The 19,163-nt window shown below is 30.4% G+C and overlaps 1 protein-coding gene across 2 annotated transcripts; it reads right to left on the bottom strand.

Annotated features, from left to right (window-relative positions):
• Positions 1-633: 633 nt before the first annotated feature.
• LOC123693302 (fatty-acid amide hydrolase 2-B-like) lies at positions 634-17,283 on the bottom strand. 2 transcript variants are annotated; one of them, XM_045638328.1, is made up of 9 exons: positions 17,229-17,283; positions 6,630-6,812; positions 4,960-5,179; positions 3,735-3,952; positions 2,973-3,102; positions 2,317-2,456; positions 1,959-2,099; positions 1,531-1,800; positions 634-1,245 (listed from the first exon to the last, which is right to left on the bottom strand). In XM_045638328.1, the coding sequence occupies exons 2-9, from the start codon at positions 6,804-6,806 to the stop codon at positions 943-945; spliced, it is 1,599 nt and encodes a 532-aa protein (XP_045494284.1). In that variant the 5' UTR covers positions 6,807-6,812; positions 17,229-17,283; the 3' UTR covers positions 634-942. The 2 variants fall into 2 exon arrangements, with proteins under 2 accessions (XP_045494284.1, XP_045494283.1); XM_045638327.1 differs by lacking the exon at positions 17,229-17,283 and adding an exon at positions 7,623-7,853.
• Positions 17,284-19,163: the final 1,880 nt, after the last annotated feature.

The following is a 19,163-nucleotide window of genomic DNA, read 5'->3' as shown; positions in this document are numbered from 1 at the left end:
AATAAAACACTTAAAATTTAAAGAATATCACTTTTAATAAAATTTGCAGTCCCTGAATAAAACTTATAACTATAAAAATTCTTAGGACTACATAAGCATAACAATAATACATGGATAGTATTCTAACTTTGGAAATCCTTATCATCATCACATACCGCCAATTTTAACCCAGGCACAATAATTATACATCAAATATCACGAATTCATTGATAACACTCAAATCGAAGAAGTAGGTAATACCAACATTCTGTACTCCAAACCAACTCCAAAATTTAGATCATTATATTATCAAAGTAAAACAAGGAGTCCATATTTTAATAAATTAAATAAAATATCGTGGGATAATGGCTGTAAAACAATTTACCTATATTCTACAACTGTTGCACATTAAGTATTAAAAGTAACTGCGGTAGGGGACTGCATTTTTGGTCCTATAAAATTTATATTCATACTAGCTTACCGCCCGCGGCTTCGCCCGCTTTCTCTAAAACGATTTGAGATTTAAACTATCCTATCTCTCAAGTTGGATCGAACTGCACATGGTGTGCGAATTTTATTATAATCGGTTAAGTGGTTTAGGAGTCCATTGAGGACAAACATTGTGACACGAGATTTATATATATTAAGATTATGTACCTACAAAGCGCAATTATTAAATCACATAAATATTCTACCTTATCCATAAAAATATAATTTTATTCATATAAAATATTTACAATAAATTCTACTATAGGTACAAGAATTCTTACAAGTAGGTAGGTACTTATCGATATGTATAGGTAATTTGGATAAAATAAGGACGTTGTATTGCACTCATTCTAATCATCATTCTACGTAGTCTGTCCTATATTTCGGCGGCATGCGTAAATGCTACAATACTCTTAATGTGATGCTGCATATCTTCTTCTTATAACGTTGGTATACCCTTAATTATTTTGTGTTTTAAGCAGTTTTCACACTGTCAAAAAAATCCTTATTAGGAGGAACCCATCCACCAAACGCTTTCTCAAATTCCTTGGCTACAGCTATCGTGAGATGGTCATTACATTTATTGGCTACTATTTGCATTCCAACAGGAAGACCATTATCTGTCAATCCTAGTGGGCAGTTCGTAGATGGTAGACCAAGAGCGTTGAACATTGTGAGGTAACCACAGTTCAGGAATTTGTAAAATATCCGGTAGTGTAAGTGTGCTGGGCCCGGGAATGATGGGAAGAATAGTACAGCATCGTCTGATAATACTTCCTGTAAAATTTTGAAGAAATTAGTTGATAAGCGCGATGATGACACGGTTATAAAATTACAAACACACTAAACTATTAATTGAAATGGAAACAAAGAATTGTTATAAATTGATACATGAATAATTTATTTTAATGCACATAAAGTTTTTTGTTTTATTTCAGTTATTGATTTTCGTTGCGTGCAAGTAGATGATCAATTTTCTATGCTCAGCCAGACCGAGACTTTTGCCATGCCACTCTACAATGCATGCTAAAAGTATAAACGATACAAACAAAATATGCTTACATAGAAATCCTGTTTAATTTGCTCAAAAGTTTTCACTAAATTCTGATAATAATTTTCAGGTAATTTGTCAAAGAATTTCTGAACTGGTCCATAAAGAACACACGTTAGGCTGTGATCGGATAAACCGAATAATTTCCTTAATACTTCTGGCCACATGGATATCAATTGATCTCGTTCATTTGGATCAGTGTAGATGTTAGCAACGTGTCGTATTTTGAATAACACTCTCACGCTGATCTCCCACATGTGATGAAGATTCTTGATTTTGAGCTAAAAAAATATACTTTTGGTTAGTTTAACATTATGTTTTGGGGCCGTCCGCAAGTATAAATTTTAACAGTAGGTATATTGTGTTACTTATATCAATTGGCTTTTTTACCATTATTAATCTAACATTCTTGCATATTTTATGCGGTTAATTCTCTTACCTCTTGTACATCCTGATTGTAAGTGGTTTTTATATAGTTTTTAGCTTTTTCCATGGCTTTCCTCACGTCCGGTCCTATCTTACTCATAACGTGGCCTCCATCACCCTCCATGTAATAAAACTTTAGGCGAGTTATGTCCACCTGAAAAATAACACGATTAATTGAACTCTAAAAACTTAAAATTAAAACAAAAAAACTTGTATGAAAAATAATATTATCAAAATCTTATTATCAAACAAAGTCGATAAAATAGACAATTAATTAAAAATAATATATATATAAATAATTAACACTAGACTTCTTCTAGAAACACTTTTCGAATCGTCTTAAATAATTATGAAATGGGATAAATGCTTACTGGTTTATCGAAAGGTACGTCAGGAGCTCCCGGTTGCTTCAAAACTTTAAGTAGCAGTGTCAAATCTTCGGCATATCGTGTTATAGGGCCAAGAGCGAAGTATTCTTCAAAGGCAGGGTCCAAACAGTCCGGTACGTGACCTGAAAAGTTTTGTAAAGGACATTTTTGTAATAATAATTTCTGTAATGCATTTAAAATACTTTTTTTGTGTGGTGTCTCTCAATGTTAGCCAGAAGGCGCGGACGCGTGGGTGAACTGAAGGTTCACCCTTGTAGCGACATGCGCAAGGGCGTCCCCCCTTGACGGGGATCTCGAACCTCGGCTTGGGCTGTCGCTTGAGTGGAGGAGGCCGGAAGGGCTCTAGTCGGACGGGCATTTAAAATACTGTTCAAATAATAAAACGGGTTACAAACCTCCACGTATACAAGTTCAGTTGAAGTACTAAAGTTTATCAATGTTTAATTTCTCTCTAATTAATATAAGTTGCAGTTCCTATTTTTTAAGCGACGTGATGCCTTAGAACACATCACTTACAAATCATAAGCAATCGACTTCATTTTTCGCTCTATAACACGACTATAAGCACGCCATCTATCAAGAGTTGCTTGAACTGTGAAAATCTTAACCCACAATATAATATATGTAATCGTATTTACCTTGAATAGACCAAAGATGAGGGGTTGGTTTGTGGCCAAATATTCCATTGAACATAGGGGGTAATCGAAGAGAACCTGCGATGTCTGAACCAACACCTATTACTGACGCTGCTGCAGCGATCAAGGCCGACTGGAAATTAAAAAAAAAAGCTATTTTTATTTTTATTATTGTAATAGGTATTTATGCAAGTAAACTATTGAAGCGATTTTATTCATTTCATTCATAGGTATTGATTTTTTTTTTAAGACTGAACAATAATTTCAAATTTTTCCTTGTTTTCGAAAAACTGCTTGGATACGCGTTAGGTGGTTAGATATTATCTTATAATAATTTGAATCTAAGCTGTTTTTTTTATAGGAATGTGAGAATACGTGTAGTTTAGCGTTTGACTTTCCTCAAATAATGTCGTTTAAACATGTTAACGTTTTTCATGTTAATGTTTTCCAAAGATCTAATTTAACGATTGTTCTTACTTCTACACGAATGTGTATTTCGTTTTCCTTTTTACGTATAAAACATATTACAAGCAATTATGAACGTTATGATGAGTTATGATGATCTTTATTGTTTGTAACTTTGTTAGTGTGCGTGTAATGGAAAATTCGTTAATCAACAAATCCTCCATAATCCATATTCTTCTTCCAGTAGAAAACTACATTTTCATTTATTCCAGAATGGCGTAGCCTATAATTTATCATACTGATCATGTTCGGTCAAAGTGAAAATGTTTAAAAAATCTAACTTATATTTCCAGCACTAACCTCTCCCCCTGAAGATCCTCCCGTAGTACGTTTCTGGTCATACGGGTTCATAGTGAGACCAGACACGTTGTTATAAGTCTCCCAATTCATACAAAGCTGTGGTGTGTTGGTGACTGCGATGGGTATGGCTCCAGCTTCTCGTGCAAGGCGAACAATGTCAGCATCTTTGTTCGCTGGTTTGCGGTAGGGATACACTGTGCCGCAGTCGTTGCTCATGCCTGGAATATTTGACGAGTTGGTAAATTATTTTGTACACATATTTAAGTTATAACAAACAAATATTTTATTATAGGTGGTATTTTTCACGTAGTGTATCTATGCTTTATTTACCTATTTATTTTCTTTATTTAAATCTATTGTCCCTAAATGTTAGATAGAAATAATATCAATATTAATTTGGCCAACATATTATATTTATAAACCTTAATAGACATAATATGGCGTGCTAATTGCCACATTATATGTACTTATAATAATTATTAGGTATGCGAAGCGATGGCGAGGAGTTATTTGGCATCGTCAATAGAAATAATAGTATCAATATATAAGGGTGGAAACCCTAAGTAGCGTTCTATTTTTGTTCAATTCTTCATTAACAAACAGCTTATTGCAAATAGATGCTGATTACACTTACATTACACTACCCTGTTGCCGTCTTGCTTTAATAAATAATTTATCGCGTGATGCACCGCTTTACGAACTCCCGTATTTAGAAGTCTGCTAAAGTTATCTTACCTCTATGTAATCGTATTACAACGTATTTTCGTTGTAGGTATTATAGTGCATACTGCATACGGTACACACGATAAGCTGTTTATGTAATTGTGAAGAAATCCGTCGCTGCAATATTTGTAGTAGTTAAGCGGATGTTTCGCATGTTTATTGTTTGTTTATAAGGTAATTTGCGGATGTAGATGGCGATATATGAAGTAGGTAAGCAATCGAAGTTGATGCTTTTGATAGCATTTTTCGAGGAATTACCACACAATATTATGGTCTTAAGTTAATTGATTAGATTAATATAATATTTAAGTAGATTTTAGAAGAGAAGAGCTAATTGAGCCATTACATGAAACGAACATTGAAAAGAAATAGGGAAATCAAAACGTAATCGTTTAAAATTATAAAGCTAGGTTATAGACACATTTTTTTTACACGTTTTCTGCGGATGTATGACCTTAGTTATTTATATGAAAAAATATACTGATGATATTATAAAACATACCTTCAACAGCGATACTCTCTTTGACGGTCATAGGAACGCCCAGTAGCGGGAAGTCCTTAGCCAGTTGTTCTGGGGATCGATCATTGGAGTTGATCATTTTGTCTATTGCCCTTGCTTCTTTCAACGCTACATCGTATCTGGGTTCTACGATCGCATTTAAGTACGGATTAACCTCCTTACATCTGTCTATATAAGCTGATACAACTGCCTCTGATGTGATCTGAAAGTTACAAAATATTATGAATCACTTGCGAATCTATATATAATAAATAGAATAGCCAAATGCACAAAATCGCCTCTACCATTACAACGAATTTTTTAACGATTTGTTAAGGCACTATGGAAGGTTCTCATGGAGAGAAAACACGAAAGAGGGACAATAATAAACGTATACAACAATAATAATAGTTTCATTTTTTCATTTTGCTGCCCCTAGTTTTACAATATTATAAGTAGGACCCAAAAAGTTAGGACTTTAAATAACAGTTTATTTAAAAAAGCGGTCATTAAATGGCTTGACAATTATGACTATGATGAAATAGAGCAGCTCATAATTAATAATGGATAGCTATGTCAATAATATAACATGCACAAACACACAACACTCACATGCACAAGCACACACATTAACAAACACACACACACACACTCACACTAACAAACTCACACACTATACTTGTCAAAAATTGTAAACGCGCAGCTGTATTTATTATATGTTTTTTTTCTACTTTCTCTGTTTTTTTTAAAATGTAATCTTTGTTTTGTACTGAACATGTTCTCTGGGAAGGAACTGTTAGGAAGACAGAGCCATACTGTAATTGGACTGTATTAATTTTTGTACTCAATAAAGATATTTTTTTTATACTTAAAAATAAGTATATAAAAAATAAACTTATTGAGAAAAAAAACATGAACCTTATAAACAAATTATAAATAATTCTATTAAATATTGACACATGAAATTTGTTATCTGTCTATATTAATCATGTATCTTTTGTTATTTTGACTTATATATTATTTGTTATTATGATAATATTTCCTAAGATATTTCCGTCTACGATTATAATATATTCACGGTCACAAACATTAATCTCGTTGTCACAAAGAATCGATGTCATAGTAGCAGTGATTATGTTATTCATGTTTCTTATGATTTATAAGTCATATTTTTTTATTGTATTATAAACCCATCGGGCAACAGCTATGACCTAAGTAAACTTGTAAAATGTTATATAACCATGATACAAAGTTGTCTGTCTGTTTTGTATTTTAACTGAGAATTTGTGAGTACAATTCTTGATGGACAACGAAGTATGTAATAGAGTCTGTAAGGGCATATAAAATAATCGATTTGCAAATGATTATGCATATTTTCACCTACAGGCACTTCATGACTAATATAAATGTACCTACTGCAAAAATGTTGTGATCATACTTTTTACTATCATTAATTTATTTACAGAAAGTACCAATAATAGAAATAAAATTATCACTTTCTAGCTATAAACTCAAAAACATAATAACTTCGAGACATTTCCCTTTTTCCAAATTAATAGAATATTATATATATCGCTGGGTAAAGGCACAGAATACTTAATAGTAGCTAATGGTAAAGGCTTAATTGCTTGATCATCAAATAAAAAAAATAGTAAAGGTAAAAATATACACACCTGTTTATTTCTTATCATCATAGACAGAGTAGTGGCTGATTTAAAAAGAATAGGATTAGTCGGTGGCGGGCATTTTTTGTTACGTTTTATATTTATCAATAGTGTTAGAGGATACACTATTATCGCCGATAAGGAAACCAAAAACCGAAGAAACCATTGCATGAACGCATTCATCATGAAATTCTGTAAAAAGAAACATGAATTAGTCGTTATGTTTAAGTTATAAACAAAAAAGAAAACACTGATGATATAATACTATACTAAAAGTACATAGTAGAGACATCTACTCAGTAGATTATATTATGCCACTTTAATATTAAATAGGTATACTTTTAAATGATTTATCACGATTCAAAAGCGATAGATGATAAACTCTTTGGAGTTCTAAACAATGAACATTCTTTAGAAATTAGAATGCTATGAATATATGCTAAATAGTAAATACTAGCTTTGAGTGCATTGATTGCAATACTAGATAGAGTATTATAATAATATTTAAAAATACAATTTTTTACAGTATAATGTGTACCAGCCTTACGAAAGGTAGAGTATTAAAATAATATTTAAAAAATATACAATTTTTTTGTAATCGACTTGGTAAATTTTTGTATCGAAAATAGTGTTGTAATCCGTGGGTTTTCTATAATAAGCCTAATATTAAAATTCCTCATATTACTATTTCCATATTAAGTAATAGAATAAACTAAAATTATCTACTAAAATTGTCACGTGAATATATACATTTACATAATAAACTACTTTGTAAACACATTTTACTGTTCGAACAAAGAAATTACTTTCAATTAACATATTATAATTAACTATTAAACTCAAATACGATATAGCTATTTTTTTACTATCATTCGGTAAGTATATTAAAACGTTTCATATTATAAAACTTAAATTAACAGCTATTGAAAAAAGACAAATGATTTATTAATTATTAATTCATTGCCACAGTTTAGAACTCGGAAAAAAAAATAAAAAACAAACCTGTATCGATATTTTTTTTACAGCAATACCAGAAACATAGTTCGTAAATTTAAGGATTTTCTCAATTCTTTTCAATATTCTTTCGGGGTACCATACGTCCGTATTATTTAATAGAACTTCGATACAAACAAACACATTATACACACTTGCACTTATTATCACTAAAACAACGCGACTAAAAATAACTAAAGTGAAGTTGAACCAGCGCTTAATCATGGTGCTATTAATATTTTTAATTATTTAATACCTATATTTCTTTTGCAAAACATTACAAGTTTTATGGTATACAACTGTGAAGCTGTGTATTCAATGCGATGTGATAGTAAATGGGGTTATCATATACGCTGGACAACTGTCTATTAATTACCTATAAATTATAATAAATAATAATCATAATATTACTACTATTATTTAGTGCGTGTTATTACTTAATTAATTTTATTATGAAATTAGTATTTGCCAATTGTAAAACGATGACTATAATATTATGATGAGAGTCATAAGTATCTCTCGATAGAGATTTTATATTTATAATGTAAATTATATTTATATTGTAAATGTATAATTAGGTATTGATTATTTTTTCGTAGAACTATAATGTGTTTAGGTCTATTTGATTGTGAATATCGGGAAAGTATTTGTCTCTTTACATACATTAACATTAATTGTAATTATACTTTACATGTTGAAATTTTCCCTTTATTTAAATATAAGATAAACTATTATTATATGAAAAGAATTTTACATAGATTCTCCATTGTTATTTACATGTGTAAGATAAAAGAAATTAACTGTTCATCATCATCATTATCAGCCCATATACGTTCCCACTGCTGGAACACGGGCCTCCTGTGAGGGTACAGACCATAATCCTTAGAGTATATATACTATCTATAGAGTGCGAACAACCAAGTGGGAACAGTAGGCACAGGTGGGAACAACACGACGCTCCCGCCGCGAGCGCTCGCAGTCGTGGTTGAGTGCTCACGAAGTGCGTTGCTCTGGATTTTTTTCATATTTACGAATAAACATGGTGAAATGTGCAGTTCTATCTTGCAAAAACGATACTAGAAAATACACAAAATTGAAATCCACTATCACATTTCATCAGTAAGTCGATTGTTATACTTATTTTTATGAAAATAAATCTAGCATCGCGGGGGTGAAGGGAAGGTGGGAGGCGGACACGCGCAGGCTCGCTCGCGCGCCTCACTGCCGTCACGTGATCGTAGTGATGTGACCTGACCAACGCTGTACTCGATATAAAGTTTACTAGAAGAACTATATTTTAACAAATTATTTATTCAACTTTACAATTAAAACTCTTTTAAAAATGTATTATAAATAAATTTGTGGTGTGTTTTGTATGATACACTTTCTAATATTATGAATGCGAATGTATTATAGTGTAAATGTAAAGTATGTAATGTTACGATATATTTTCTGAACCGCTAAATTGATTTTGAAGATTTTGATAGTAGAATGGATAAAATTAAATAAAAAAATTATTAATATTATTTATTATAAGGTAAACGCAGCTATCAACGACCCATCGAAAATCTGAAGGTATTACCGACCTATAAAAGTAATTCGAAATTTAAACGTTTCCAGAACTATTCTAGCTATAGGTAGGCAAAGTTATACACGAATGTATTAATTGAGCATCGTATACTTTAACGTTAGAGTGAGTAACTGAGCAAAAAAGAGTTAAAATGCGTAAGTTGCTGCGGGGTAGCGTGGAAGCAGGACGTGTCGTACTGTTCCGTTGTTCCTTCGGGTAAGTACTGTGAGTATCTTTTTAAGACATTTACAAACAAATGACATCTATACTTTAATTTATATTACTAAATGTCAATGCATTTAAGTGTCAACTTTTCATTTCTTACAACATTTTATTAATAAAAAGTAATTTGAAACGATAAAACTTAAAATTAAAATGGGACGGTGTTAGCTTCACCAGTTTAAGTCGTGGCAGGTATCAACGACCCGTAAGTCGGCAATGGCAGCAACGTAACTTTTTGTTTTATTTTCTTTTATGTTATTATATCACACTAACACAAGTGGTCTTATGGACCAGTTTAAATCTAAGCTATGAGTCTTCATAAAAATCTATTAGCGACTAAACTTTTTTGTCTAGTGTTGTGTCTTTTAGCGTTGTCAATTTATACAAAGTTATGATATTTTCGAGGATCCCTATCGAATAGTTACAGTAGTAAATCATTGTTTTTTTTGTTTAAACAATATGCATTTGTTCATATTTTGTATGACATTAATCAATTATAATCTATTTTATAGTCTGATGGTCAAATGAATTAAAATAACCATTTTTTTATGGGTCGGTAATACAATTTAGGTTTATACTTACATACTTTAATACCGACCCATGTGGGTCGGCAATAGCAACTATAGGAAGCTATTACCGATCGAATATAGATTGTTTAGTTTCTCATCTACAAATTCAAATTCAAATTGCTTTATTTGCAGAATGTAGAATAAAGATGTTTGTATATACAGATAATATTGATCCTTAAACATTCCGCTCGTAATTGAGCGTGCAAATATATTTTTATTACTTTTATGACATAATAGGTACCTATTAAAAATTATATTTTTTTTAGGTTCAATTAACATAAAACATATAATTAGGTATATTTTTTCCAGAAATATGGAGCCACGAAAGCGGCGAAAAGTATTCAGTAAAACACAACTCGCCGAAGCAATCAATCAAATAGCATAACGAAATATCCTAGAGTTTGAAATCCTTAATTTAATATATGTACATATATTAATAGTATTATGTTGATTAATTTAAAAGTTTGTAATTATTTAGTTCATTACTAAAAAGTACTCATTTGTTTTATTAAAAATAACTACAATAAAAAAATACGAATATATTTGCATTTTTATTTCATTTTATTAAGATCGGTAATCATCATCATCACTAGCTTCTATACATTCCATTGCTGGAAAAAGGCTTCCTCTCACATACGATCGGGAATAGCTGCATAAAAATCGTTAATAGCTTCACAGCCGTTTTTATGGGTCGGTAATAGCAACAATCGACTAAGTCACATTGTAAATTATTTTTTACAAGATAATCCTTTATTAGAATGTATTTGCTTCAATAAATACATTTTTTATACATAACACTAGCATATAAAATGAAATTATAAATCTTTAGAAGAACCAGTATACTTAAAAAATATGGTTGATTTTGAAATTGCCTTAGAGGGGTCGTTAATACCTGCGTTTACTTATCATTTTAAATTATGAATTATTCCTTAATATTTTTTACCATTTTTAAAACATAATTACTATTGTTTGATTTATTATTAAAGAAACAGAACTAAGCCCGATCTTTTATTTTATTAACTTTATTATTTAAAAAGTACTCACGTTTTTCTGATATTCCAATTAAACATATTTTTTTAAAGTACTTATAATTAATACAAGAAAATTTCTTATATAATATTTAATATTCAAATGGAATAAACAAACTTTATTCAGTTGGTAAACAAATAAAAAAATTACATGTTTATACTTTATTCATATATTTTTCCTTTAATAACTTAATGAACATAAAAATTACTTATGATACATATTTATTTACATAACTTATCGATAGTTCAACACGCAATTGATACCTACCCATCCCTATTTGTCACACACACATCTATATAGTATCTATAGCTCATCTGCCTACGATCCGCACTAGGCAATTTGTGCAATACACTCGCTCTATACTATTGTAATATATACTCTAAGCCATAATCCACCACGCTGGCCAAGTGCGGGTTGGCGGATGTCACATGTCGTCGAACTTTTGATTTTTATTTTTGATTAACTTTGAAAATTAACTGTTATTATCGTAAAAACAAAAGTGACTGCAATTTAGAAATACTACTTACTTGAATATTAATTGTTTATTTAAAAGTTATAGTTAAACAACGTTGACTTACAATTACTTAAATTTTACTACTAAAAAAGTTTAAATTTAAGTAACTACTAACTGTCTCTTGAATAAAGATTATTAATTCATCAACTGACGTGATGATAAAAAATTAAACTTATAATTTCGAATACATATTCTTAATGTTTTATCTTTTACAGATAATAGCTACAAATAATTATCATCACGTCTGTTTCCGATTAGAGTTATAAAAGTAATTCACTTTACTTGTTATATTGGATAATGATATAACTACTGACATAATCAAAGTTATGTAGTAACTAGCTCTCCGCCGACGGCTTCGCCCGCGCAGTCAAAGAAAAACCCGCATAGTTCCCGTTCCCGTGGGATTTCAGGGATAAAACCTATCCTATGTCCTTTCTCGGGTATCAAAATATCTCTATACCAAATTTCATGCTCGCTCATTCATTGAGTAACAGACAGACAGAGTTACTTTCGAATTTATAATATTAGTATGGATTAACGTGCTCTATCTAAATCTAAGATGACTCTACCTTATACATACTAAAAATATCATACTTTTATTTCATACCAATAATTCATTATTGTACTATGAATATACCCAAAAAGTAAGTAACCTAGTTTCTGAGGCGAATTTTTTTTAACTTTAAAAAACAAATTCAAATTCAAATTCAAATTATATTTATTTGCAAGAATGTAGTACAAACAATAAGCTAAATATAGAGTTGTACGTCGTATTTAGGTATATCGACATATTTTTTTAGGATGTCGTTGAAAAACATTCAAGGAAATCCATATTGTAAAATCAAATATTAATATATTATATTGATTTATATAGCAGGTAAAGTTTTTATAAGGATGTGAGTATTAGATACGTGCCATTTTGTCGTTTAATTATAAATTTTAGATGTGATGTAACATAACTAAGATATTTTAAATTAGTACACTGTACCTATTGGCTTGTATTGGTAGATCGTTTATTTACGTTAGCTTTACTTAGTACCTGCTCTAAGCTCTTGTTTATTGTGAAAAAAAAAGAGATTTTTTCCCGTGTATTCACATAAAAATAGATGCTATTTACATCAGAACAATCTAGTCTGTATATAAATGAGCGTAAGTACTTAGGGCTACACGACCAAACCTACAACCTTGTTCACGGCGTGGATATTGCACAAACTAGATTCGTAGTACCGTCCCGCGTTGCACCACTACTTAACCAACATTTGCTTTTGAGCTATTCCTCGATATTTACTCTTCGGGTTAAATGATGAAATGGTACAAGGGCGTGCACACGTGTTTATTGCATGTTAATTGTTTGCTAATTGCTATCGATTGTTTGTTGACTTTCATATTTATCGGAGAAATAATAAGGTGCATCTGCAGTGATTATTTATTTTCATTTCATTTATAGGTTGATTACGCAAAACTAAGCATATTTTTTTAATCAAATATGATTTATAAATAAACGAATACTTACCTAACTTTGAAAAAAATACTCGAAATTATTTTCGAGTATTTTTTTCCGCTGTACGTGACGTACCTAATTTTTCAGACCTCACAGGTAGGTGTCAAGGCCAATTACCTCGCTTCTGCCATAGAATATAATATACTCTAACGCGACCTTTTGCAAATGTATCACACACGGATATATACAAATATAAATGCATTTTTTTCATAATGAATTTTAAAAGTTTATTTAATGTAATATGTTGTTTATTCATCGCGATGTTTTATATGTGTGTGTTATCCTTTACCCAAATATTTCCTACTGGTAGATAGAGACGGCTTTTGGACGCCATTTGCACATGTTTTTTGTTTTGTATTGACGCCATTTGTTTTGTATTTTTGTCTTGCTATATATAAAAAATTTGGTTAAATTACCCTTTTTATGTTTTTTTCTAAGTTCTTCAACAGCGTTAGACATTTTGTAAGCACTTTGATGCACTATGCCTAGAAGCAATCTTTATGGAGCAAATCCTAAGGTAGAGCCGAGAAAAGCTATTCTTAATTTATATCGATTAATATATTAAGTAATATAATAATAATGATTTGTTAATGCTCTGCAAGGCTTTTATTCCACAACTAACACACTCTATTCGTGCACACTATACTTATATGTTATGAAATTTATCTTTTAGTTGTCAGTCATCACGCAATTGTGATTATTGTACCAATTTTGAAACTGGCATGAGATTACAGATTTTAACTACTTATAATAGATATAAGATAGCATACTAATCAGTTCGACTACAAAAAATTACACGTACCTATACCAATATTCTAAAGCTGTAGAGTTTGTTTGTTTGCTTGATCCCGCTAATTTCAGGAAACACGGGTCCGATTTGAAAACGGTCATGCTAAGACTAATAGGAGCGGAGCAATGCGGGTAAAACCGCGGGGCACAGCTTGTTAATTATTATATTTTGTTGCACTTTGCAAAGGAATAAGTTAAAAGCTGACTTTATAGCATAGCTTATTTAATAATAATTAATATTTATTTATTAAATTAAATGTTTTATTAGCATACCAGTATGCTTCATTATCAATGTGTGCGACGTGCGTTCTACAAATGGTGCCAAGGTATACTCAATTGGAAATATTAACTCCATTCCTCTCTTGCAACGAAACGATTATATCTCCTATATATAACAATATATAACAATGTACTCCGTAAAAGGTTTACATTTTTTTAATAATTTGGTAGGTACCTTTCTGTGGTTGAATGTCTATGTTGTTTTCTCATTGAAACTTCTACAATACAAAAAATCAAAGTAAGTAACATAGAGAAGGAAGGGAGTAAGAGAAATTGAAATATTATTAAAATGCGGTGTATTTTTTTACTGTTTATGTTTCTAGATAATGATCCTTTTTTGGAGAAATTAACCTACCTGAACATAGAGCGATAAGGAGTTAATGACAGAAAGAAGTGTATAGACTCTTAGACTCTAGACTCTACAATAGAATAAAATAGCATTTAATACCTAAGTAACTACATTAATCTTAATTTGGTTTGAAAATCTCAAATTGAGTTTCCGCGAAGTGATTCTTGATGTTTTTATTTCAGTATGTGACAAGATCTATTTACAATGATAAGCGGAAAACACATTTGTAATTTTGTAAATAAAGTTTTCACTTTTTGACTTTAGGTGGTCTACAGCAGGTGGAATAAACTTTTACACGCCATTATTTTAACGCCATATAAAAAGAGGTTGTGTATCGAAAATACTGTGATATCAACCACTTCAACAAATGTGCCTTTATTCCTAGCATAGCCGTAAGAAAATAGGCTATTGAAAAAGTTTTTTGCAATGACATAATAACTTTACTACTTGTTTAATACAAAGTTAATAGTTGCGTCTTTAGTGTAACTCATAATTCTACCTTGTAAAGTATAAGTACAATTTATACGTAGTATATTATTATTAGTCTGTGGTACAATCTACTATTTAAATAATAATGTGAAATAAATTCAATAATTATGACCTATCGATATCCCATGAGAGCAAACGGAATTCAATAGAGCAAGCTTGCGCTTTGAATCCGTGATATATAACAGTTGTTTATTATTAGAAATCTACTATGTACCTACTTGATTTACTTAGCATCGCATGCTATACCACCGGTCTAATGACCTAGCTTAGCTATAAGCCGATATTTCATTGACGATCTTAAGCATCTGTTTTTTGAGATTATTACATTATTCGTAAGCAAATTATAATCTGTTTAGTAATACCTTGATTAATATTTTAACTTATACCTATTATTACGAACCAATACAATACATATTCAAAGAATATGTAATTACTAATTAAATAACTACCAGAATGGAGATTGAATTAACATTACAGCATCAATGATAAAAATATGATCATTATTTTTTTTGAGCCAATTCATTGATGGAACTGTAATTTTATTTACTTTACTGTAAATAAATTATAAAAAATTGAGAACACCTACGATTTACGCACGTAGGTATGCCTAATTGTAGTTTATAAATCGCTCTAAAACATATTGTTAAAACAAGTATTATTAAGTAACATAGTCCACTTGTTTTATATTATATTGCAACATTGTTATAACTTTTTATGTGTAGGAAATTGCCTTTATTGTTCTGCTTTTCATCACAACTAAGGAAATTATAAATGTGATGAAAATTACGGTTCTTGTTGACAAATATTACAATGTGACAAATATTTTGTCTTTGTGCGTATGTTTATAGCGGATCTAAATTCTATAGTAATAAATTATGCAGTTTAGTGTTAAGATACCTACTGTATAGTCTACATATAAAAATGTGCCATGTGACGTGTAAAACCTTAAAATAAAAAATATTTTTCAGTTCAAGTCTTCAAGCGTGGGTACAAAAATGGAACGACATTTAACATTTACAAATAAATTATGTATTTTTTGGAATTATTTATGTGAGAATCGTTTGTGTAAAGATTTGATAATATTTTTATTACTGTGTTTATAATGAAGAAATATACTAATCGCATACACATAACAGTGTACATATTATTAGGTCCTTACTAAGGTCCTAACCCAGCTAAGTAACCCAGCAAGAATTTATATAGGTATAAGTGATAGATATACAGGGTGCAAAATTTCATTGGGCCATGGAGGGAAAGTGCCTTTATTACTTAGCGAATTTGGCTGAAATCAAACATTCATTTATTTTTAAAAAGAAATAGAACTGCATTTAAAGATTTTCGAAAATTCAATTGCCACTACCGGCTCATAGAATATTTCCATCCTGTATATGATGTATTTCTTAGTTAAATTAAAGAAAAATAATGTAAGTACATTTTGTAAGGATTATAGACGGAAGATAAAATCAAGCTGTGTAGGTTCGTCATAAGTTAAAGATTGTCATATTATAATTAACGTGTCTTCTACACGAATAACAAAAAATATTATGATCTTCGAATACATTTATGAAAAAATATTTCCCTGTTGTGACACACAAATCTACTTAATTATCGAAATAAGTGTTTGTATTGATTAAATACATATTTATATTTTAAAACAATTCGGGCTGATTGACATTTAGCAATAGGTAAAACTAAACATGAAAAATAGAAGAAAATGATCTTTAAGACATAATAAATAAAAACACATGTAGGTACAACACGAAAACGATACGATAAATTTTTCATTTATGTAAAAAGAACGAGAAAACCGGTTTGATCGGCAAATTCTTACTATTTTCTATATTTTTTGGGACACATTTTTAAATTCTACTTCACTTCTACTTTCCCTTTTATATCTAGATAAAAATATTATTTATTTATTCTCATTAAGTTATATGAAGTAGATATAAAATTGTTTACTGAACGGTGTCGAGGCGGGACCCGGTAAGCCGGCATAACTGCAAAAACTTTCTATTTTACAATTATTGTGCTAGTCAGTCACAGCTCACTTACAAATACTTTTACGTCCTTACTGTGAATGCATACATAACGAATGAATCATTTTATATTTAACTAAAATAAAATTGTATTAGGTAAAATTTCTTTAAATTTCTTTAATCAATAAAAAAATTCTCGACAACCGTCAAATTTATCAACCTGTTTCAATATCACCAAAATATAAACAATAATATTTGTAAACAAATAGTTGATAACTCTACTGGGAAAAAAGCGACTATACCATTAACATAAAAATTAAGTACTTACGTTCAATATTACGCTTTCACAATTTTAATCGATTTTTGTAGTTATTAATAAAAACCTAGATTGTAAAGCCCGCGTGCGCCCGCCTTCGGAGCGCGATGGTGACTTAGGTACCAAGTACATTATCCAAACGGCTCTCTACTTCTTTCATAGAGTTAACTGACTTTGTAGATAATGGTACGCACTATTGCACACCTGTGTTCAATATTATTTATTAAAATATTATTCTAAAAAAACTTACCTATTATAGGTCTATAATAGTGTATAAAATCTAAGTAGGTCTAAAAGTAGTCTTTAAAATACAGCAAAGGTTTGTAGGGAGTTAAGTATTTTAATATTTATAACGCTATTAATTCTGATCAAATATTACTGTAAAATCCTTGTAAAATGATTGATATTTTAGACATCAAATCGATGTAAATTTTAGTTATTATTTCGTGTATATATTTGCATTTTATACAGGTCTCTATGGACAAAGTTAGTTTTTGTATTATAACCGCATATAAAGTTTTTGGCGATTTTCTTTCTGCTTATCATTTAACTACGTAGCTATAATGACGTGATCACAGTAAATATTTACAAATTTTAAAACTCCGAATATGAACAACATTTATGTTTACTCTTTTTATTAAAGCATACATGCAAATCAATGTAAAGAAATTATTAGAATAATTTTTGCATACATTTAATGCTTACCTCATTTGCATTACCTTTAAAAGTAGTAGTGTACATAGTTTATTAAAAACCAGTAGGTATGTTTCTCTCTTTAATGTAAAAGTGGTAAATGTTAAAAATATGTTATGACGATTCAAAAGTGCTTCTAGAAGAAGTCTGATTGAATAAATAAATGTTTGAGTTTGGGTTTAATGTTTTTATTTATTTCTATAAGATATCGATTGTTATACGAATTGGGTCACACTCAAATTGACGACTGTTAAGATTACCACACTCTCAGGCGACAAGAGGTCTTGGTTAGATCATTCACATTTAACATTGTAATAGACCAAAGAATATATCTTCTTAAGGCCTATCACCATATTGTTCAAGAAAATTTTAGAGTTATCAGGCGACCAAATATTTTTAAATTTATCTGAGATTTATTCATCACTTCCGCAATAGATGAAGGAAAACACCGCGAAGTGAGCATGTGAAAAACTTTTGAATTTATTTACAAATAACATAACTACTATTTTTTCTAATTGCCTGGAAAATATAAATCATGTGCATATTTCCCCAATAAAAATGAGAGTCAATATTTCGTTATTTACTGGGGTAACATAACATGGATGATATGTTTAAAATATAGCTAAATATCAGTGTACTTCCTAACTGTGTTGTTATGCATGTAAATATGATATTAGCTCTGTGTTGCTATGTCCTTCAGTATTAACTAGCTGTTGCCCGCGACTTCGTCCGCGATTAGATCGTTTTTCGTCATTCGTCGTTTAAAAAAAATACGTGACACTTTATTTTAAAATGTTCTTAATTATTGTCTCTTATAAAATTTAACTACATTAAAATTGAACACTCTGATAAGAAAATCTTAAAATCTGAAGAAAACACGAATGAATGTGGATTAAATTCTACATTACTTAGTATCAAATAATAATCTAAATTAAATGTAGATTAACAGTTTGAGCACACCATTATAGAATATGTACCTAAGTATTAAATTACGTTAGTTTACATAGTAACTTTACTAAAAACATGATGACTATCTTTCGCGCTCGATACCACAAACTAAGCATGTTTGTGGTACGTGGCCCGCGTCACTTGGCCCCCCGCGAGTTCCCCTCCGTTGCTATGCGAAAATACATTCGTCGCCCTACTATAGGAAAAATTTTAATACTGTGGCCTGGGCGTTATAACACGTCCAGGGAGTTCCTGAGTGCCGATATCACCATCTTGAGGAAAAGCTTCTAATGTCGATTTAAAACT

The sequence above is a fragment of the Colias croceus genome, chromosome 7 (genome assembly GCF_905220415.1).
Source record: "Colias croceus chromosome 7, ilColCroc2.1".
Lineage (NCBI taxonomy): Eukaryota > Metazoa > Arthropoda > Insecta > Lepidoptera > Pieridae > Colias > Colias croceus.
This window is presented reverse-complemented; position numbering and strand designations above follow the sequence as displayed.

What these genes read in the sequence shown, in the direction of transcription:
- LOC123693302 (XM_045638327.1), bottom strand. Translation starts at nt 7,838, where the DNA reads ATGATTAAGCGCTGGTTCAACTTCACTTTAGTTATTTTTAGTCGCGTT. An exon ending in TGATGATAAGAAATAAACAG is followed by an intron (nt 5,180 to 6,629) that starts GTGTGTATATTT and finishes TGTAACTTTCAG; the next exon opens with ATCACATCAGAGGCAGTTGT. An exon ending in GAGGATCTTCAGGGGGAGAG is followed by an intron (nt 3,103 to 3,734) that starts GTTAGTGCTGGA and finishes TTTAATTTCCAG; the next exon opens with TCGGCCTTGATCGCTGCAGC.